This window comes from Zasmidium cellare (assembly GCF_010093935.1).
Source record: "Zasmidium cellare ATCC 36951 unplaced genomic scaffold M409scaffold_24, whole genome shotgun sequence".
NCBI classification, from domain to species: Eukaryota; Fungi; Ascomycota; class Dothideomycetes; order Mycosphaerellales; family Mycosphaerellaceae; genus Zasmidium; species Zasmidium cellare.
The window spans coordinates 407,418-427,722 of NW_022986968.1; the positions used below are offsets into that span (position 1 = coordinate 407,418).

At 54.8% G+C, this 20,305-nt stretch overlaps 7 protein-coding genes across 7 annotated transcripts; 4 read left to right on the plus strand and 3 right to left on the minus strand.

Moving 5' to 3' along the window:
* Positions 1-353: 353 nt before the first annotated feature.
* M409DRAFT_67635 (uncharacterized protein) lies at positions 354-3,341 on the plus strand (the record flags this gene model as incomplete). Its single annotated transcript, XM_033817489.1, has 2 exons — positions 354-2,142; positions 3,328-3,341. 2 exons carry the CDS (start codon positions 354-356, stop codon positions 3,339-3,341), a joined length of 1,803 nt encoding a protein of 600 aa, XP_033665831.1.
* A 606-nt stretch (positions 3,342-3,947) lies between these two features.
* Positions 3,948-4,294, plus strand: M409DRAFT_24845 (uncharacterized protein; the record flags this gene model as incomplete). The annotated part of the gene is made up of 2 exons (XM_033807417.1): positions 3,948-3,986; positions 4,043-4,294. The coding sequence occupies 2 exons, from the start codon at positions 3,948-3,950 to the stop codon at positions 4,292-4,294; spliced, it is 291 nt and encodes a 96-aa protein (XP_033665832.1).
* A 1,712-nt stretch (positions 4,295-6,006) lies between these two features.
* On the minus strand, positions 6,007-8,040 carry M409DRAFT_24846 (uncharacterized protein; the record flags this gene model as incomplete). Its single annotated transcript, XM_033807418.1, has 2 exons — positions 6,007-7,248; positions 7,336-8,040. The coding sequence occupies 2 exons, from the start codon at positions 8,038-8,040 to the stop codon at positions 6,007-6,009; spliced, it is 1,947 nt and encodes a 648-aa protein (XP_033665833.1).
* Positions 8,041-11,029: 2,989 nt separating this feature from the next.
* M409DRAFT_67638 (glycosyltransferase family 15 protein) lies at positions 11,030-12,475 on the minus strand (the record flags this gene model as incomplete). Its single annotated transcript, XM_033817490.1, has 2 exons — positions 11,030-11,094; positions 11,218-12,475. 2 exons carry the CDS (start codon positions 12,473-12,475, stop codon positions 11,030-11,032), a joined length of 1,323 nt encoding a protein of 440 aa, XP_033665834.1.
* Positions 12,476-13,458: 983 nt separating this feature from the next.
* On the plus strand, positions 13,459-15,967 carry M409DRAFT_24848 (uncharacterized protein; the record flags this gene model as incomplete). The annotated part of the gene is made up of 2 exons (XM_033807419.1): positions 13,459-15,203; positions 15,250-15,967. 2 exons carry the CDS (start codon positions 13,459-13,461, stop codon positions 15,965-15,967), a joined length of 2,463 nt encoding a protein of 820 aa, XP_033665835.1.
* A 167-nt stretch (positions 15,968-16,134) lies between these two features.
* On the minus strand, positions 16,135-18,864 carry M409DRAFT_24849 (uncharacterized protein; the record flags this gene model as incomplete). Its single annotated transcript, XM_033807420.1, has 1 exon — positions 16,135-18,864. One exon carries the CDS (start codon positions 18,862-18,864, stop codon positions 16,135-16,137), a length of 2,730 nt encoding a protein of 909 aa, XP_033665836.1.
* Positions 18,865-19,129: 265 nt separating this feature from the next.
* On the plus strand, positions 19,130-20,036 carry M409DRAFT_24850 (uncharacterized protein; the record flags this gene model as incomplete). The annotated part of the gene is made up of 2 exons (XM_033807421.1): positions 19,130-19,146; positions 19,199-20,036. 2 exons carry the CDS (start codon positions 19,130-19,132, stop codon positions 20,034-20,036), a joined length of 855 nt encoding a protein of 284 aa, XP_033665837.1.
* Between the last annotated feature and the right edge of the window lie 269 nt (positions 20,037-20,305).

Genomic DNA, 20,305 nt, shown 5'->3' on the forward strand with positions numbered 1-20,305 from the left:
CTCTGCAGGCACATGAGAGTGCAACGACTATGAAGCTGAAGCAGGACCGCGATCAGTCATCAGCCTTAGCTTGGCACGCCCTATGACACATCTTTTGTTTGCGCAAGAAAAGAAGTGAGGTTCAAGAGCAACATTTTCAAGCGCGGTTTCGAAGCAATGGGCCATTGGCCAAAAGGGACGGCCCGAGAATTTTGCGCTAGCGGCTGGCTGCATAAACATTCACCAACCCAATCCTTCGCGACTGCCAAAGCTCACGACCAGAAAACATCAGCTCGACTGTTTTCCAAAATAACACATCAAACCACCCGTACACATGATGACGGCTTTGGAGTGATTGCCTGACCATACTCGCCATGGACATCGCATTGGAGGAATCGAACGGCGTCCGCCTCGCCATCGAGGGATGCGGACATGGAACACTTCATGCGATATATGCTTCGGTCGAGGAAGCATGCAAACAGAAAGGCTGGCCCGGTGTCGACCTCTTGATCATAGGCGGCGACTTCCAGTCAGTTCGAAATGCCTTCGACTTGAACTGCGTCAGCATGCCTCCCAAATACCGATCCATGTGCGACTTTCACGAATACTACTCCGGCCAGAGGACTGCCCCGTATCTCACTGTTTTCGTGGGTGGAAACCACGAGGCCAGCAACTACCTTCTTGAACTGTACTTTGGCGGTTGGGTTGCTCCGAACATATACTACATGGGCGTGGCCAATGTCCTGAAGCTTGGACCACTTCGAATCGCTGGGTTGAGTGGCATCTGGAAAGGCTTCGACTACCGCAAGACTCACTTCGAGCGACTACCATACAATGAGTCCGACATGAAGAGTATCTATCACGTGCGTGAGTTGGATGTTCGAAAGCTGCTTCAAATTCGAACTCAAGTCGATGTCGGCATCAGCCACGACTGGCCACAGAGTGTCGAGTGGAAGGGCAACTGGAAGCAGCTTTTCAACTTCAAGAAGTACTTCGAGGAGGACGCAAGAAGTGGCAAGCTTGGAAGTATCGCTGCAAAGCAGGTGCTCGATCGCTTGCGCCCAAGGTACTGGTTCAGTGCGCATCTCCATTGCAAATATGCTGCCAAAGTGTCGCACGAGCAACAGGCAGTACTGCAGCAGCCACTGCCAGGACATGAAGCATCAAGCAAGCATGCTCTCAATGGCATCGGCGAGCACAGCAATGGTGTTGCTAAACCCTCGAAGAATGCGGACGAGATTGACCTCGACCTGGATGAAGACGATTCACCCGCAGAAGCATCACTCGGCCTACACACAACACCAGCTACTGCAGTAAGCACCGCGCCCAAGAACACAGATGAGATCGACCTCGAACTCGATGACGACGACGCCGGCGCCGACCAGCCCTCGGCGCCGAGCACAGAATCTGCAAAAGCAACTGCGACTATAGTCCTAAACAACCCTACCAGCCCTAACGGCGACGCCCTCTCCCTGGAAGCTGCTCGCGCTGCCTTACCCGCCTCGTTCGCCAAACCAAAGGATCCAGAGCGAATGGAACATCCTCCCGACATCGCCAACAAGGAAACATCCTTCCTGGCCCTTGACAAATGCTTGCCGAACAGAAACTTCCTGCAACTCCTCTCGGTCCCGACGACAGATGCAAACACCACCACTAATGTCGACCTTGCGCGTCCGCTTAAGCTCGAGTATGACAGAGAATGGCTAGCCATTGCGAGGGCCTTCGCGTTCATAGAGCGCCCTGCATTCGGCGACCCCGACGCGCGCGTCCCCCCTGCAAAGACGCAGGCCGAGTATCGCGATCTCATAGCAGAGCACCGCGCGTGGATCGACTCGCACATCAGCGAATCAGACCTGGTCATCCCGCCGAACTTTGAGGTTATCGCACCGGTGTATGATGGGGGTCACTTCCAAGACGCCAAGTATCAGCAGGTGCAGGAGTACCCGAACCCGCAGACGCAACGCTTCTGCGAGTTGTTGCAGATTGATAATCCGTTGGAAATAAGCGAGGAGGAACGTGCGGAGAGGATGGCTGCTGGACCTCGACCCGAGCAGGAGTTCAAGCGGTTTGGAGGGGGGAGAGGACGCGGTGGATTTGATCGAGGACGGGGAAGAGGTGGTCGAGGAGGCAGAGGGAGAGGTGGTGGGCGAGGACGGGGAAGAGGTCGATGAAAGATGACAAGGACCAGAGCATGGCCGTACCAGGACATCGAAGCCCAAGAAGATATGCCTACTACGCGTTACAAGATGATACATACCTAGAATTCGGCGAGCACATTGCTTCAAGCCGACCATACACGCAACAACAAACCACCAACCGCACGCGCCGCACACCTCCCTTTACCGTCCTCTGCCCCTACCACGACCACCTCCTCGCCCACCACGCTTCCCACCCCGCTGAGCCTTCCGCTCATATACCTTCTCCCTTCCAAACGCCGCATCCGCAATCCGCACATAACTCGTCACACCCTGGTCCACGACCGCCAAAATCACATTCTTGTACCCATACCTCAGATTCGCATTCATCTGCCCTTCCGGATTGGGTGGATCATAAGGCGTCGTCTCAAGAAGCGACCCTACTTGCTCGAGCGTAGGAGGCGTAGTCTCGCGGGCGTTGACGACGGCGATGCGGAAATCTGGAGGTCCTGGCGCGGATTTCTTAAATTTCGGAGAGCCGGGTTTCCAGACGTGGTAGGTGATGCGGAAGGCTGGGTCGGTTTCTGGCGAGTCTCGTGAGGAGGGTTGGGTTGCGGTGGTGGGGTCGTAGAAGGGGATCAGGGCGAGTCGTTTGTAGATTGTGGTGTAGTCCCGGTAAAGACCTGGTTTGACGACTGGGCCGGTGATCTGACTCGATTCATCCTTGTCCAGTGATTCTGAGAAGAAGAGCCTCCGTAGAGTCGCTGTACTGAAAAAGCCAGGCTGCCAGGTCCGTTGTGGCAAAGGAGGATAACAATGCGAACTCAAAGGTGGTCCGGGACCGTCCCAGCTAGGCGCCCGCAGTACAGTATAACCCGACCGTTTCAGACTCGAGTAAACCGAGTACCGCTCCAGCGTCAGCGCTCCCCCGTGCTCATCTTCATCCCCAATGAACATCGCATACGCAGCCTGCAAACTCATCGGCAGACCCATCAACCCCTCCCCCCCCTCCAACACCGGCCACCTCAAATCAAGCGTCCCCCGCTCGACAAGATACAGCACTTCCTCAGGCAGGAACCACAATCTCTGCCCCCTCCGCCGCGCATCCTCGTCTCCGAGCGGATCGTCCTTGGCGGAGCGTACATGGCCCATACGGGCGAAGAGAGGGCCTTTGGGATTATCAGACCACGCCATGTTGGTTTCTGGATGGTAGTGTCCGGTGGTTAGGCCTTTGGGCTGGTGGACTCGCTGGAAAGAAAGGGCGTTGTGCATCGCTTGTCGGGAGGCTGCTAGGGTGTTGGATTGCAGAGCCGTCCCATGGGATTCGAAATCTTTTTCGCCGCGTTTGGGAATGGTGGCATCTTCTTTGCTGTGAAAGAGTCAACAACGTGATATTTTCGATCTGTGGTAAGTCTTGTAAAGTGAAGCCCTACGATATCGAAGTCAAAAACCGAAAGTCCTGTGTCTCATCACTAAGATCCACGTCTTCGCCTTTCGAAGGGCCCCGAGGGATCACATCTTCGTCTGCGTCGGCCATGATTTGCGCGGCGTAAAATATGCTGGTGATGTTGTTGTTGTTGTGGAAGAAAGGAGGAGCCTAAGAATTGTAGACGTAATAATTTTTCAATTGAATTGCAGTCACGAGCAGAGGTGGAAGTCGCAGTGACTGAAATTGGCGAGCGCACGGGCCACAATCTCGAAATCTCGGACCCACTTTTCACGATCTTGACTTCGATTGTCCACGTTCTTCACACGCCATCTTTCAGATGAGATTGCAAGAATTGAAGAAAATAGCACCGGCCTATTTAATTGGAAAGGAAAGCATTCAGCAAAATGGCAGCACCGACTCCTGACGACGAGCTCCTCCTCATTGTAGGCAACTCCACCATCAACACGTCCATCACTTCTCTGACAAAAAACACCAATAGCTCCTCCGCAACCTCCGCAACGCAGCCGCGACATTCGGCAAAGGAACTCCCCCGTACGAAGGCATCAAGACCATCGTCGAAGACCATCTCCAATCCATGAAGAAGAAAGGCCTCAGCACGAACCTCACCGGAGCACGCCAACAGGGAGCCGCAGGTTACTCACAGCCTCCATCCTCCGCCGAGGAAACTGAGGCGAGAGAGCTGTCTGGACTTCTCGAGAATCTCACTTTGCAGACGAAGAAGACCGGATGAGCCATGGAGGAGTCGGCTTCTTCCCACTGCCTGGCCTCAAAGCCCACGCGACTTACACGTACGCTTCCAATCCTCTCGCTACCGACCAGAAAGCCACAGAACTCGGAGTTGAAGACTCACCAATCCTTCTGCCCTATTAGCCAAGCCTGTCACCAACATTCCTAGGGCACATGCATCTACTCAACATCCAGGAACAGGCATCGACTCAAGCCACGAAGCGACCAAGCGGCTATTACATCCAATGGCCACGTCACGTTAGCGAACAGGATCCCTCAGTCTTACAAACTACCACTTTCGACCACCGGCAGGGCTGGGCAACCTCAGGATGAAACGAACCGGACGATCCACGGACGAGTCCTCCTCACTCCATAAAAAGAGGCCACGCGACATCTAAATCCTTTCGCTACCGACACCAAAGCCACAAAACTCCAACTCGAGAGGCAGAGGCTCATCAATCCTTCTCTGCCCTACAAGCCAAGAGCAGCCGGAACATACCTCAGGAACAGGTTAACACGATCACCCACGACACCGCTCCACCCAATACCCATCCCCCCACAAACGAGGAGCAAAAAAGAAAGCAAAGAAGAGCCCCCACAATCCCCCTCTACCCAAAAGCTCCGCAAAGGTGCTCGTACGAAGTCGAAATAGGGCTCACAGTGAGGGCCAAGAAGGGGTCTTAGGGCCAAAATCTCACCGATCGCGGCCATCTATTTCGTTGACAGTAGACACGGAGCTCGGTGGAACGCTTGGCCTTTAAAGCCGTGCGTGTGGGTGCTGCATACTAAACGGGAGGGAAAGGAAAGAGAGGAAAGAAGCCCCATCAAAGAACGACCAGGAGGAATCGCATCGTTTAAGCCACAACCGCAATCCTTTCCCAGGCTATCACTTTAATCTGCGTGATTCCAAAACACTTTCGGTACCGAAAGTAATGCAGAAAAGGGCCGTCCACTTCACTACTGTAAGGCAGATATCTCGCCAAAGATGTGTCTTGCTTACTATCACTCACTTCACCTGTACGACGGAGGGACTGATGCCCAACACCACATCTAATCACAGCGAGACCGATGTCCAAAACAAGTAATTTTTGAGTCGAGCTCATCATCTACGAATAATATGTACCCTAATCAAAGCCCACGCTGCTGTCGATGCGAGTGTGTTTCATCCACACAGGTCCCTCTCCAAATATGTCAAAGCCCTACCTACGTCCAGCCAAGAAGTGTGTCGTGCGTGCATGCATGCGCGTATATAGTGGTCATAGCTTCGTTCCGTCATTCGCAGCCATGATGAGTGGTTTCGAATTGCCCTCCGCGCGTGGCCGCTTGGTCTGGGCGGGTCTTGAATGTACGGGTTCGGCGATCTTCCGATCGGTGCATGGGTGGATGCCTGGCGCGAGTGTTGCCTCTCTGTCGATCTTTGTGTTTCACCATTCTTCGACTGGGCTCGTCGCGGATCGATAGGCCTGATCGAGTATCCATTGGCTTGGAATGCTTGTCGGCCAGTGAGAAGTTACCGCTAGTGAACCGCTGCCGTTCGTGTGCTAGGCAGAGCGTAGTAGAGCAACTTCCCGACTGGGAAGGGGTGGTAAGCTTCACAGGTGGAGTTGATCACAACATCCGGAGACTTTCACGTCGCCAGATGAGGAATGCATGACGTCGAGCCTGGTGTCCATCGGTTGAGTGGCCATCGAGCGGATCATCGAAGTCGTGCCACGTTCACCGCTTGCTCGTCTTCTTGCGACCCTTTGGTTTGGACGTCTCTTTCTCCAGGGAGGGGTCGACACCATCTTCACCATCATCACCATCTCCATCTGGGGCACCGTTTGCGCCCTGATCTTCGTCGAGCATGCCCAGGGCTGCTCTCGCGCGAGCTCCACCGCGTTTACGTAGTTCACCGGTGACGCCGCGCAGTGAGTTTGGCACCTCCTTGCCTGTCTTGAGGTACCACAGCTTGAGGTTACGTGCTTTGTCTTTGAGCTGCACTTGGTTTCGATCTTTGAGCACCTCTGAGATCGAACCTCCTCTGCCGTAAAGTGCAAGGATCTGTGACCAGTGAGGACCATTCACGCGCTCGAGACCAGCAAGCAGAGCATCCTCTTCAGGCTTCGTCCAGGGTTGTCGGATGGTAGAAGCAGCCGGTGCAGCTTTTCTGGTCTCGTTTCCTTGACCAGAGCTACCTGATTTGCCGTTGATTGACAGTGATTGAACGCCAGCCAGGGTCCCGTTTGGAGCGCCGGCAGCTCCGTTGGCATCTTGTGCGTTGTTCTTGGACATGTTTCCACCCTGGTTGGCCTGTGAGCGCACTGGAACGTTCATAATACCGTCCACGTTCTTCGTGATGCATGAAGCAAACTCTCTTACGAAGTCGTTCCATTGGTACTTCTTTGGCAACTCCTTGAGCGCTTCGTCAGATGATGGCTCGGCAAGGAGGTAGCTCTTTCGTGCGCGGCTTCGATCGATAAAGTCTTGTTCGCTAGGTGACAAGCTTGGTGCGTCTGGATGTCGAGTAAGGATCTGGGCGTCGAGGTCGGGAGGGAACAGTTCATCCAGCATGGCTTCTGGACTTCCCTCGCTGTTCATCAGTGCCGAGATGTAGATCTGTGTCTTCAATTCGAGGTAGATTGCGCCCTGCCATTTGAGCAGTCGATGGCCTAGAGGAACAAACGTCTCCATGAAGAACTCGTTCAGGTGGAAGAAGCTCACGTCGTGAGCACCCAGAATGCTTGAGATGAAGGTAGCGATGTTGGCTTTGCGGATGATTTCCTGTTGGTTGGGTTGGAACATCTGGATGGCGATGGCATCGATGAACGGTGTCTCTCTGCTGTAGACCTTTCTCGTTTGGTCGAAAAGGTTCTTGAGGGTCTTGTAAGCTTGGCCATCTTCTGTCTCTCCTCCTCGCATGAGATCCTGGATCTGAGTGTAATTCGCTTTCGAGATGGTGTGGATCAGTTGTGTGGCCTAGATCACGACATTAACGACGATCATTGATCCGACGATTACTTGGAGGCAAGTTCAAGTCATGTCGAGCACTATCTGAATACATACCAAGTTGTCAAGAATGGGTAGGCTTTGGATCTTGAGATGCATGCTGGCATCGTCAAAGTAGTAGGCCGACGACTTTGCGGCCTCTCGTTGGGCAAGTTGAGCTGTTGCACTAGGTGCCGTATACAAGGCATATTGATCGGCAGTCGTGAGGTCTGGGTAGCTGAGGCCTCCATTGCTGTCGATGGCTTCTGTTGTATCGCCAACATGGGCAGTGGTGGTGGGAGGGAAGAAAGGCATGGTTGTTGCGTTGGCTTGGTCTCCAACCGAGTAGCTCACCGAGGTGGAGGTATCACCATACGACTGAGCAGCAGTAGTGTTCCAAGAAGAGTTGTAGGCTCCGGCGCCAGCTTGTCCATAAAAGTACGGTTGCTGCTGGTAAGGAGCGAGGTCGGGGTAGGCCGACACATCGGAAGAAGCATTAGGCCAGGACGAGCCCTCAGTGGTACCCAGGGCATTGGCTGCAGTGCTGGTGGTACTAAAAGAGGGCGCGTCTTGCCCTGAGACGTACGAGTGCGAAGGCTGCTGCTGCTGCTGGGAGCGGCTCTGGCCCTGAGGATCCTCGTCCCAATGCTGGTCAAAGGGCTCAGACGTTGCGGCGTCATCCGTGGCATTGTCGAGACGGCGTCTCTTGGTCATAGGGCCGCCACGACCGGCAGCGTTCGACCCCATGAGCGAGGTCGAGGACGAAGCAGCCCCATCCTGCATGATGGGCGGGGCGCCGTAGGGGTGGGAGTAGGATGACAACACTGAAGGGAGCAGTTAGCCCTGGGTTGTGTACGAGCGCGCGCTTCATTAATCAACAAGAGCATATCATCGGCACCGGCCATGTCATGCTCACGGCCGACAGAAGCAGCACCAGCGCCTGAACGCGAGGTGAGCCCTGGCAGAGGGAGCCGAAACGTACTTTCCATGCTGCTGCTGCTGTTCCTTCCCAGGCGTGCCACGAGAAGCGGTCGTCGAGCCCTAACAGCCCTAGTTTGGAGGTGGGAGATTCGGATGCCGGATTGGTCTTCCAGATCCGCTGGCTGCTGCGACAGATGGCTTGTGTCACCGCCCCGCTGTCCGGACAAGAATATCAGTGCGCGCTCGAGGATGTTTGGGGGATGTGTTGCGGTCGTCAGCGGAGGCAGCAGCTGACGATGGGCGAGCGCGCGACGCTGGACGTCAGTGCTGCTCGCCCAAGAAAGTCACCGACTCAACAGCTGCGTCAATGGACCAATGGTACCACGGCGTCGCGGCGGAAGGTTCCACATGGCCGAAACATCCTATGTCTTGTTTTGGCGAGCCTCGCCGTCGTTCAGCCTCCATCTTTTGTCCATCACATTAACTTGTTCGTGAATACTTTTCAACGACGGCCTGAGGATACGGGCCCGTGATGATGGTCATTGCCGTCAAGCGAGACGAGATGCTGTTGCTAGCGTGGCATGACTAAGCCACCCTGTACATTTCCAAGTCTGCCCTCTCCCTCATCAAACAACCATCACGTCTCCATATCTCCGTCCCTTCCAACATCATGGAAACCGCGTATAATCCCCCATGCTGGACGGACCGGTCGATCCAGGAATGGAGTCGCGGAGTTTGACCCGACGAGAGAGGCTCAAAAAGCTCACTTCAAAAGGAGCAGCAACCTCACGCACTTTAGGGCTTGTCCGTCATTCCATCATCAATTCACCACTACACCCAAACAACACATTGCTCACCGCATGTCCTATTTCCTAACCACAGCCGCATTTCGATACTACGAAAAGACAACACACATATTCATTCCTACCACGACTTCTGCATTGCGCCGACGCAAAGGCAGATACCAAGCGAGATGACAAAGAGCAGTAGTAAAAGCCCGAGCAAGCTCGCGAACGGAGACACTCTCTCGCAAAATTCACCTCATGTGACATGCCACTCCCGCCGAGGGTCGGACGGGAAGTCATAGCCCGCCTAACGTCAGTTGCTCGATTTTACGGTACCTCGGAGTTCGTTCTTAGGAATAGTCAAGCATCGCGAAGCATTCCTCAAGACTTTGCGAGCCCGAATTGAAGGCGAGAATATCGACAATCAGGCTGGCGGAGTTCGAGAGAACATCCAATCCAACACCAACCAGCTATTTTCGCCCTGTTCGCGAACAGGACTTCCTTGCCCTCGGACTCGAAGTGGTACAGCTCAACAGCCTTCCAGGACTGAACGATGCCCTACAAGCCTCTACTAAAACTACAACCTCCCATAGCCGCAAATCAGCTTACTCACAAGGAGTGCCCACATCACCAAACGCCCGAACCGATACCGCCCCGGATCAGGAACGGCAAGCCCTGACAAGGAATCGCAGATCAAAAATCTTCAAGAAGAGTAATCCATCGCAAACGCATCATCCCTAGTAGGGCTCGCAAAAGCCAGGTCATCATCATCCTCCTCCAACCTGGGGGAAACGGAGCCAAGCCCGGGACGCCTATTATTACAAGCCCTCTCTGCATGTGAGAATCCTCTGAAGGTCACAAGAAAGTCTTCCTCTCATCAGGCCTTTGGAAACAGGCACAGCCCTCGCTTTTACCAAACCACCGGGTCGAAAGACTTACTATATCACACATCTCACCTCAGCCAAGCAGAAGTTCCCCCATGCCGATTTTTCATGCAACACACCAGCCAGCCAGCCCTACTGGTCGCCAAGAATGGGGTCTTCCTCGCCTTAGGGAAACCAGCGTGTACATCCGTGAAACGATAATCACGCTCTCAGCCCTACTCGTCGCTCAAGACGCAGCAGGCCTCAGGACGATACGAATGCCACCGACAGCCCTCATCGAGTCCTGCAGTGGTGCATCTCACCCCATCACCTCAGCCCTACCCCCCAAGTCCCCCTCAAGGAACACGCCTCTACCACGGAACGAACCAAGCCCTATATTCAGGTTACCGGCGTGGGAACTCTGACGCATGACAAGAGGTAGGGCATACCCGCGGCGGTCTTGATCCTTTCGGCGACCTCACTTCGTGCAAGAAAGAATCAACCCTTCGTTTCCCTTTGAATCTGGTATCATATCCTCTATCTGATATCGTAACAATCACAGCACAGGTCCAATGGCCCTCCCAAAAACACGACAGCGCAACAGAAGAAAAGCCCGCCGAGTACGACCGGGTCCGATGTCGCTGAGGCCTTTTGTACTCAATACGAAAAGCTCAGCAACCTCTTCCGGCCCGACTCGACCAGCCAAACGCCATTTCGTCCTTCTAGATGCCCGCCCCATCACGCTTTCGATTTCTCAGCAGACAGACAGCAGTGATGTTTCGCCAACTCCAGGAGCAATGCAGAGAGACCTCCCCGATCCATCCGTCCCCTGTTTCCCAGAGACGTACATGTAAGGAGACATACGCGACAACCAAATCCATTCCCGAAAAAAAAAACACGTCAAGAAAGAAAAACGACGTCTATGGTCCCCTCTCGAATGGATGGTCTACTCTTCGACTACGACTAATAAGTCGCGACCTTCATCTTCTCCCCAACCCACACCCTCTGCCTCGCCACATCGCTTCCCCATCGGCTGTGCGAGAAGCGACTCGCGCGGCGTTTGCGCACCTGTCTTGCGATGCTGCGGTACGCTTTCATGACAGGGCGGGCGAGGAGGACGATGGCGATGAGGGCGAGGGTGGTGCCGAGGAAGATGAGCGGCCAGAGCCATTCGAGGAGAACCATGCCGTAGCGCCCGGCCAGTCACTGTTCCTTCTCGTAGCCTTCGGGCTTGGGCAGTTTGTTCATGTCGAACCAGCGGTTGGTGCCTGTGAGTGGAATAAGTCAGTTATGTTCATGTGGTGCTTGGCGAGGTCTGCGCGTGCCGAGACAATCGTGTCGTGTGCCTGCAGCACATGCAGATGAAAGAGTAAGTAACTGGATTAACTTACATGAATAGCCGTTCCAGTCGAAGTTATCCTTGGGGTTGCAGTGGCACTTGAGGTCCAGTCGCATCTGCTCGCCAGTCGGGCAGTGGGTGAATGGAACGTGGTAGTAGGCGATATCGTTGAAGAAGTGGATTTCCTCCTTGGGAAGCATCAAACCGGCGGCGATCGAGTGGATTGGCGCGTCACCCCATCTTTCGTAAAAGAAACCACCCTCCTTGTCCAGGAAGTCGAAGTACTCAACATACGCCTTGCTGCGCAGCCAGTTCAGGTTGCCGATTTCGAAGTTGGACCAGAAATGGCAGTGGTTGTATGTGACTCCTCCGTCATCAGACAGGAATTCCATGCTGTTGTTATCCGCGATGTGCTCAGGGTGTTGCTTCATGAACTTCTTGACGCTGTCCCATAGAGTTGGGATAGTCTCGACGTATTCGTAGAGGGAGAGCACAAAGCTGTACTTCTTCTTGTTGTCGGCCATGAATTTGAACGGATCGTATGCAATGTCGCAGTACAGCTCAATGGATGGCTCCACACGCCAGTACCACTCATACTCGAGCATGAGTGGGTGGCGGAAGAAGAAGCCCGACTCGTATCGGCACATGTGTCTGTAGCTGATGCTGTCTCCGTAGATGATCTTGCGCTCGTGCATGTCCTCGCGAACCTTCTTGGCCTTCTCTTGATCGATGAAGTCTGGGAAGCCCCAGTGTTCCTTGTCAATCTTGCCATACCTGGCCTTGCCGGAGGTGAGCGCGGTGGTAACTTTTTTGAAGGTATCGTCGAAGTCTCCGTCGTTGAGGAAGACCCAGTCGTAGTTATACGCGTGGTTGAAGCGGTCCTCGACCTGGCGAATACTGCGGGAAATCTCCCATACGTCGCTGTTGCGGGCGAGGGTGACGAAAGTAGCGTTCATGCGAGCGCCTGGTGCCTTTGCAGGAGGGAAGGCGGTTGGGCCAATGCCTGTGTTGGGTGAGGTGGGCTGCTTGGGGGAAGACGCCTCGGTCGACGCAGGGCCCATGGCGGGGTTCACGACATTGCCAACATCCGTCTTGCCCTGTGCATCAGATGCAAATGTGCTCTTGCCGGACGTGTCTATTGCTCCTGAACCTCCTCCACGAAGAATACCCTGGTTTTTTAGGATATCGGCCGCGGTCTGGGTGTACTGCTGGCCGATGGTCCTCGTCGACGAGGAGGAGATGAAGAAGATGAATATCAGGGCGAAGAACGCGGCGATGATGTATCGCAGATATCTCGTTGAGCCGGCCATGGTGCCAGACTCTGGTCGGTCGTGTGTGGGCTGATGAAAGCTGACAGCGAAGGTATGCGCCCAGCCAAGGGGCTGTCGCTCTTTGTCCTGCTTTTGCTGCCGCGAGGGAGGTTCGTTGCGCGGCCGTCGCTGGCGTCGTAAGTCACAAGTCGGCCCTGCTATGGCCTCTGGCCAGACGGAGCACGGGCGAGGGTAGTGGAGTGGTTGGTGTTAAGGAGCGACAAGGGTTGGAGGGATCGAATCCGGTATTAAAATAAGGGTCTCGAAGTCCAGTCGCAGGCGGGCATTGGTTTGCGGCGGGGGCTGCACCGCGAGATTCAGCTGCGTGACACGGCAGCGAGGGCGAAGGGGTTGCGAAGAAGAAGAGGAGGAAAAAAGGACAGGTGGTGGGCGAAAACGAGATGGCGACGCGGTAGTTCTCGTATTCTTTGGAAGGCCCTGCGACACGAAGCCCGGCCAAGGAGCGACCGGCAGACGTACGTGGACGCGCCAACGCAAGGAGCTATTAACGGATCCACCCGCAGGCGAAGGGACGTGGTAATGAATGCTGCACTCAATGCCAGGGCAATACTATTCAGGTGGGTGGATTGATCACGGCGTCGAGGTGATAGATTGGAGACTGTCATGCCTACCTCGATACGTCTTTGGGAACTTCATTGGCAAATTCACTACTTGCACGCGAAGCCAGCAATCTTTTTAGCACCAGTCCGAAGATAGAGAGATAAATGCCTCAGGCATCAACGTCTGGCCCCACAGCGGAACGTCCTGCGTCAGTCAAGTCGAGCTTCCAAAATCAACACCACCACTGCAACCACCTCACCACACCTGCCTATAGCTATCCTGAGTGCCTCGTGCATAGCGTCGAACTGGTGTCACCTCAATTGCTAGCGCGCTCGCGCTCTTTGGATCACTTCATTTCGTACCTTGGCTACATCCACTAGACAGCACACTTCTCTCGCCCTGCGAGAAGCGCGTCGCCCATTATGTCGTTCTTTGGATTCGACACCACCCTGCCGCGTGATCAAGGCGCACCGTCTGGCTCGCGCGGCATGTTCGATTCTCACGACCCTTTCGCTGGTCTCAGCCGTGACGGCGACGACGGAGGAGAGGTTCTTGACTTTGAGCAGACCTACGATGGGCTAGGCCATCATCTGCAGGAGTCTGGCGATACCTTCAATGACGACACCTTTGGAGGTGATGAGCCTGTGACGAGAGATCAAGTTGGACGTGACTTCGACTTTGCCGGCGAGACGGCCAAGATTAGGGATACGTTGCTGGAAGAGCAAGCATTGCACCACGCAAGACAACCGCTACCGCAGGCACGTGCGCCCAAACCAGCGAAGACCGGCTATGAAGCATACAAGCAGCCAGAGTACATTCCAAAGCTGGAGGCCGATGCTTCCATCTGGGGCAAGCCAGTACAGCGGAAGCCTACCGAGCAGCCCAAGCAAGACAATGCCCCCAAGATGATGAGTCTGGAAGAGGTGGAGGCTGCCATGCGCACGCAGTCGAGACCTACACCACCTGCGCAGCCTCTTCAAGATGTTCAGGCTCAGACTCTAGGCTTGAAGAATATGCTAGGACTGGGCAGCACTCCCACTCCTTCGGCTCAACCCCAGCAACAGCCTCCTCCACCTCAGTTCGAACAACGTCCGCCACAGATTCTGCAGCGTCCTCAGCAGGCTCCACAAGAGCAACAACAACCCACGCCAGACTACAACCTTCGCGCGCCACATATCTTGCAGAGACAGCATTCGCCAGCTCAAGGTCGACCACAATCTCAGGACTTCCATGGCCAGCCACCTCAGCCCACGCACTTCCAGCAACCGCCACCTGGCATGCCAATGGGTGGTCCTCCACCCCATGCCCCACGCGGTCCAATGCACGCTATGGCTCAAGCGCAGGCTCACGCCCACAACCGTGGTCCATCATATAGCGGTCCGCCTATAACACAGGCACAGCAAATGATGTCCATGACACCTGAGGATCGTGAAGCTTATCTTGCTGAGGAAGCGAAGAGAGCCAAGAGAAATCACAAAATCTTCCTTCTCAGCAAGAACAATGGTCTCATGACTCCGCAGGACAAGAATTTCATAACAAGAATTCAGCTCCAGCAGTTACTGACCGCCACCGGTGGTGTGGATAACGAGCCAGGCAGTGAGGAGCAACTCGCCGAAGACTTCTACTACCAGGTCTACGCGCAAATACGTGGCCCACCAAGAAGCGGGCCAGGCCAGCCGTTGAACCAGTTCGCTCAAACCTATCTCTTCCAAACCGGCAGTCGGTACGGATATGGGCGCAGTCGGCATCACCCACGCGGTGGCGATAATCATGTCCAGCGAATGGAGCAGCAAGTCGCGAGGGCAGTCGAAGCTGCCAAGGCAAGGCCAAAGAACAAGCAACTCGTTATGGAGGGGTCGCTGGGGAAGATTGCTTTCAGCAACTCAAAGACACCACGCCCGCTTCTTAACATCAAGCGACCAGATTCCGCAGCTCAGATGAGACACCCACCCAAGCCCGCGGACCGGAAGACGACACTACGAGATATCGAGGCGCTATACTCGACATTGATGCGTCTGGAAGATCACGAGAGAAAGCTGCCGCCACCGCCTAATGAGGACAGTTCCCCAGAGGTCATAGAAGGCCATATGCGGTGGCGGAGCGAGATGCAAGAGCTCAACGAACAGTTGTGGAAGGCTCTGAAGGTTATGGAGCCGATTCAGCCAAAGTGAGTGCCCACCTTCTGTACTTTGACCAGTCACTAACGTTCACAGCCCAGCTACACCGCATCCTTTCATTCAGCTCCTCTCACATGGCAAGGGAAAGAAGGCCATTCCTCGTGTTTTCCGACACCTCGACGACAACCAGCGCCTAACCATGCTCACGCTCATTGTCATCCACCTCGACATTCTGGACGTCATCCGCGATGCATACCCACCACAAGACAACTCACCAATCCCCGCCCGTGTGAAGGAGGAAGTCGAACTCTTCAGCCAGGCCGTCATCCCGCCACTTCTCTCCTACATCAACGAGGCACCTTTGAACATCATCATCGGCCTCGTCGGTCTCGTGCTCGACCGCGTACACGTGCAGATCATCGTCCGCACAAAGATCGGCATCAGCCTCCTCACCATGCTCACCTCCCGCGCCGAGCTCGTCCGCCAGCAACAACACGGCACCGAAGAATGGCAGCAGTGGACCGAGCTCTACAGCAAGCTCTTCGACACCATCGAGCCGGTCCTGCCGTACATCTTCCCCACCGACACTAACATCTCCGCCAGCGAAGACGTCCACGTCTGGCAATTCCTCGCCACGATGGGTGTCGGCGCTACGCCTGATCAGCAGCAGAGGTTGGTTCTTGGTGCCAAGGATCGTGTCATGGAGACGGTGACGGTTAGCAAGACGTTGCCGGAGGAGATGAGCCAGAAGAGGTTGGGCGATGTGAATCTGTTCATGAGGGCTATTGGGTTGGATGTGGAGTTGCTGGGTTGAGAAAACACAAAAGCATCGAGGTCTACCGAAAAGAGTTGGTGACCAACACGAGAGACAATTGTCACATGCAAGTGATGCACATAAAATCAAAAATTCTTGAAACGTTTTGAAGCGAGCAACAACCCACTCTCATATCTGACCCCTTCCAAAGCCTATGAGATATTACCTTACTTCCTCCTCGCCGGCCTCCCATTCTTATCCCGCCTCCTCTCCTGCACCTTCCTCAACTTCCTCACATCCTCCACCCCCCGAATTTCACTCTTTCCCTTCCCAGGCCCCTCCGCAAACCTCCCCACGCGCTTCTCCCTCGCCGCCTCCACCTTCTTCTTGCGCTTATAATAATCATCCCGGAATTTATCCGCCTCCTTGGGGGCCTTCTCTTGCTTGTGTTTGAAGCGCTTGCCGCCGTTCCCTCCCTCTCCATTCTGATTGTGAGTGTTGTGGTGGTTCGAGGATCGTTCCATCTCCCCGACCCTCGGCAACCTCTCGACGCGATTCGCCTTCCTCCACGCCTCGAACCGCCCGCTCTTGAAACTCGCGGCGATTTTCTGTCCGCTTTCGCCACGGATCATTTTGGCGCCTTTGCTCCCGTCCTCATCGTTCGCGCGCGAGACGTATTTCTTCTGTTTCTTGTCCCACCGCATGCCGGGTTTGGAGGCTTCTTTGAAGCCCGAGGATTCGTCGTTGGTGAGGTCCATGGTGGCGTGGCGGGCTTGGTCGAGGAAGTGCGTGTTGGTGCCGCCGGAGTGCACGCCGTAGCCGCGGTCTTCGGCGAGGTTGAGGGTGGAGGGGGTGTAGGACATGAAGAATTCGGTGTCTTTGCCTGATTTCTTGCCCTTGGGGTGGTAATTAGATGTGTCCGGGGCGGTGAAGGTCAGTTCAAGGTCTTCCGAGTCGGCTTCGGACATGTCTGCGCCGTTGGGTTGGGTGAGGACCAATTCCTCGTCTGAGTCGTCTTCCACGTCGTCTGCGGTCGTCTTTGCTTTCGCGCTCTCGCCCTCCACATCGCTATCTTCGGCTTCGCCATTGTTGCGGTATTTTGGTTCGATCTTCGCCCGTCTCTGCTTCATCATCTCAGCAGCCTCGCTCTTTTCTCCTCGCTTGCCAATCTCGAAGACCGTCTCCGTCGGCCTGAATCCGCTCACTCTCGCCAGCATATCGAGTCGCTGCTGCTCGGCGGTGGTGTCTTCATCTGCTTCGAAAAGCATGTTGGTGGCCCGCGATTCTTCGCTCTGTGTCAGCGACTTCGCTCTTTTCACACTTTCCGCAGAAGCAGAGTTTCTCGTGCGCAGATACTGCTTTTCTCCTTTCGCTGCTACATCTCGCATGCCAGCGAGATCAGAGTCTTCATTAAGCAACTTCAGGGTTTCCTCGTTGTACTGCTCCAATTTGTCACGCATCATAGCACCCACGACAATAGCGTCCTTGAACATGCCTGATTCGCTGTCGCCTCGCCCCATAACCAGTTTCCTGCTCAAGAACAGTTGAAGATCCAGCAGGTAAGGCATGTCCGATCCAGTGACCAAACTGTAACTCCAGCCCTCTTTGTCTGCTCGAGCTGTTCGTCCGACTCGATGCACGAAGATCTTCGGCTGAGAGGGGAAGTCGTAGTTGATGACGTTCGCCAACACTGGAATGTCCAGACCTCTCGCAGCAACATCTGTGACTACCAGAATATTAGTTAGTCCTGAACGAAAGTCCTGAACCTGCATCTTTCGTGCAGTCTGGTCTAACGATCCATAGACGTAAGAGGTGGCGTATCCAAACGATTTGAGGAAGTGGGCCAGGTATTCGACGTGGTGCTTAGTCGCTGCAAAGATGACGGTGGAGTGCTGTGAAGGGGCTTCGTTCGCAGATGGCGCATCTGATCCTCGCTTTCGCTTCTTGTTACTTCCAGTCTTGGGGTTTTTGGCTTTCTTGGTCGCCTCCGTCTCCCCTGTCGGCATTTTGACCACATCTTGTAGGACATGCAAGAGAGCACCTTCTTTGTCTGCCCGCTTGACAGTGAAGAAAGCGCTCTGTAGACCGGGTGCAATCTTGCTCTCCGCATCGAGACGGACGAGTTTTGGATCTTGCAGGCCAGCCCGTGCAAACTCCACAAGGCTCTTGGGCAGTGTGGCGGAGAAGAGCAGCGTCTGCCGTGAAGCTGGCAAAGAATGCATGATCTCATGCAATTGTGCTGCAAACCCCATTTCGAAGAGTCTATCGGCCTCATCGAACACCACGTACCTCACACTGCTCAGCTCCAGTCCCATTTCGACTTTCAGATGCTCGAAACGACCTGGCGTAGCAATGATGATATCCGGATTGCTTGCCATGTTGCCGAACTGGTCCTCCAAGCTGTCTCCACCAACTAGGAGTGTTGTCCTGAGATCTGTTCCTTTGCCCATCTCTTTCGCCACTTTCAACGTCTGCAGTGCCAATTCTCTTGACGGTGAAAGAACGATAGCTCTCGCTCCGACTTTGGCGCTGTGCGACTTGAGCTTCTCGATCATGGGGATCACGAAGGCTGCAGTCTTTCCAGAACCTGTCCTTGCCATGCCGACCACATCTTGCCCGTCCAAAATCAAAGGAATCGTTTTGCGTTGGATAGGCGTGGGTACCGAAAAGCCTTTGCGGGTAATGGCCTTCAGCAAGTGCGTGTTGAGTCCCATCGTCTGAAAGGCGCCGGCCTTCTTCGCTGGCTTCGAGTCATTGCGGCGATTGGCGGCAGCCTGAGTGGCAGCGATGAAAGCCTCGTCCTCTTCGCCGTCTGAAAGGCCAGCGTTCAGGTCTTCCTTTCTTCCAACAACCTGCGCCTCTTCGTCTGAATCGCTGCCGAATCCTCCATCCTGGAACAGGCTCTTCGTGATATCCACCTCATTTTCCGAGAGCGCCGGCGACGCTGCCCTGACCATCTTCGTTCTTCTGCAGCTGGTGTTGCTCGATCTGAAGTCGGTGTCGTTGTGGCTGGAGTTTGGCGAACTTTTCGAGACGACGCTAGCGATATCGATAAGGTTAGCTTGAACCTTAATTGCCGCGACGCGTGCAGGCAGAGTGGCACGCGTGCCATCAATTTGAGAAAACACACGACATCAACCCACTTCACTGTCACCAACGAGACACCGCACTCTAACTCACGACTTGATCAAGAGTCTCGATACCTATTCTGTGTCCTCCAACATGGGTACGCCACTTTGGTATCTCCTCACTACCAACCCCACTAACATCACCCTCAGACTACGGCTATAGCACGACGTCCTATGGCGCTCAGGGCGGCGCAGATGGCGGCGGCTTCATGCCAGGCTCGCAGGGCGAGGGCAACGCTGTCGCAAAGCGTGGCTACGGCTCAGACAACCTCCGCCCAGTCACCATCAAGCAACTCCTCGGCGCAGAACACCCCAACCCAGACGCCGATTACTTCATGCTTGACGGCAACGAGATGAAGCAAGTCACGTTCGTCGGCCAAGTCCGTAACATCTCCACGCAAACCACCAACGTTACCTACAAGCTGGATGACGGCACCGGCACCATCGAAGTCAAAGTGTGGATCGATGCGGAGGCAATGCAGAATGATGAGATGGACATGGGAGCTGGGAAGAAGAAGCCAGCTGAGCAAGGCTATGCAAGAGTCTGGGGACGTTTGAAGGATTTCAACAACAGACGCCACGTCGGAGCGACTGTAATACGGCCTATCGAAGATCCCAACGAGATCACATACCACCTTCTCGAGGCGACCGTCGTACATCTACACTTCACCAAAGGACCGCTCGAAACACAGCAAGCAAATGGCGGCGCCACAAACGGCCACGCCGCACAACAGCAAATAACGAACGGATACTCTGGCGGTGGAGGAGGAGGCGACAGCGGAGACGTCCTGAGGATGCAAGGCGTCAGCCAGATGGCGAAGAAGATGTTCGCTTGCCTGAAGCAAACACCACAGACGAATGAGGGTCTGCACGCGCAGGACATTGCCACTCGGTTAGGGGTTGAGATCACCGAAGTTAAGAAGGCCAGCGACGAACTCATGGGATTGGGTAAGGTGTACACGACCGTGGACGACGACACATGGGCGTTACTGGACATATGAGAGTGGACGTGCGGGTGACAGCCTGAGCTAATTGACATGGGCGGATAGGAGCGATGCTGGTGTATGCGTCGGCTGCATGCATGCGCAGAGAAGAACTATGTAAATGATTGATGGATCGATGTTCATGCCCCGAGGTTTGGCGTACGGTGGGGCAGCAACAGCGGATGCTGAGATGAGAGGAACGAGGCACAACGCGAGGGCTAACGGCGTAAGTCATAAATTTCGAAGCTCATGGTCGTCGTAATGTCGTTAGAAGAGCAAGACAATGC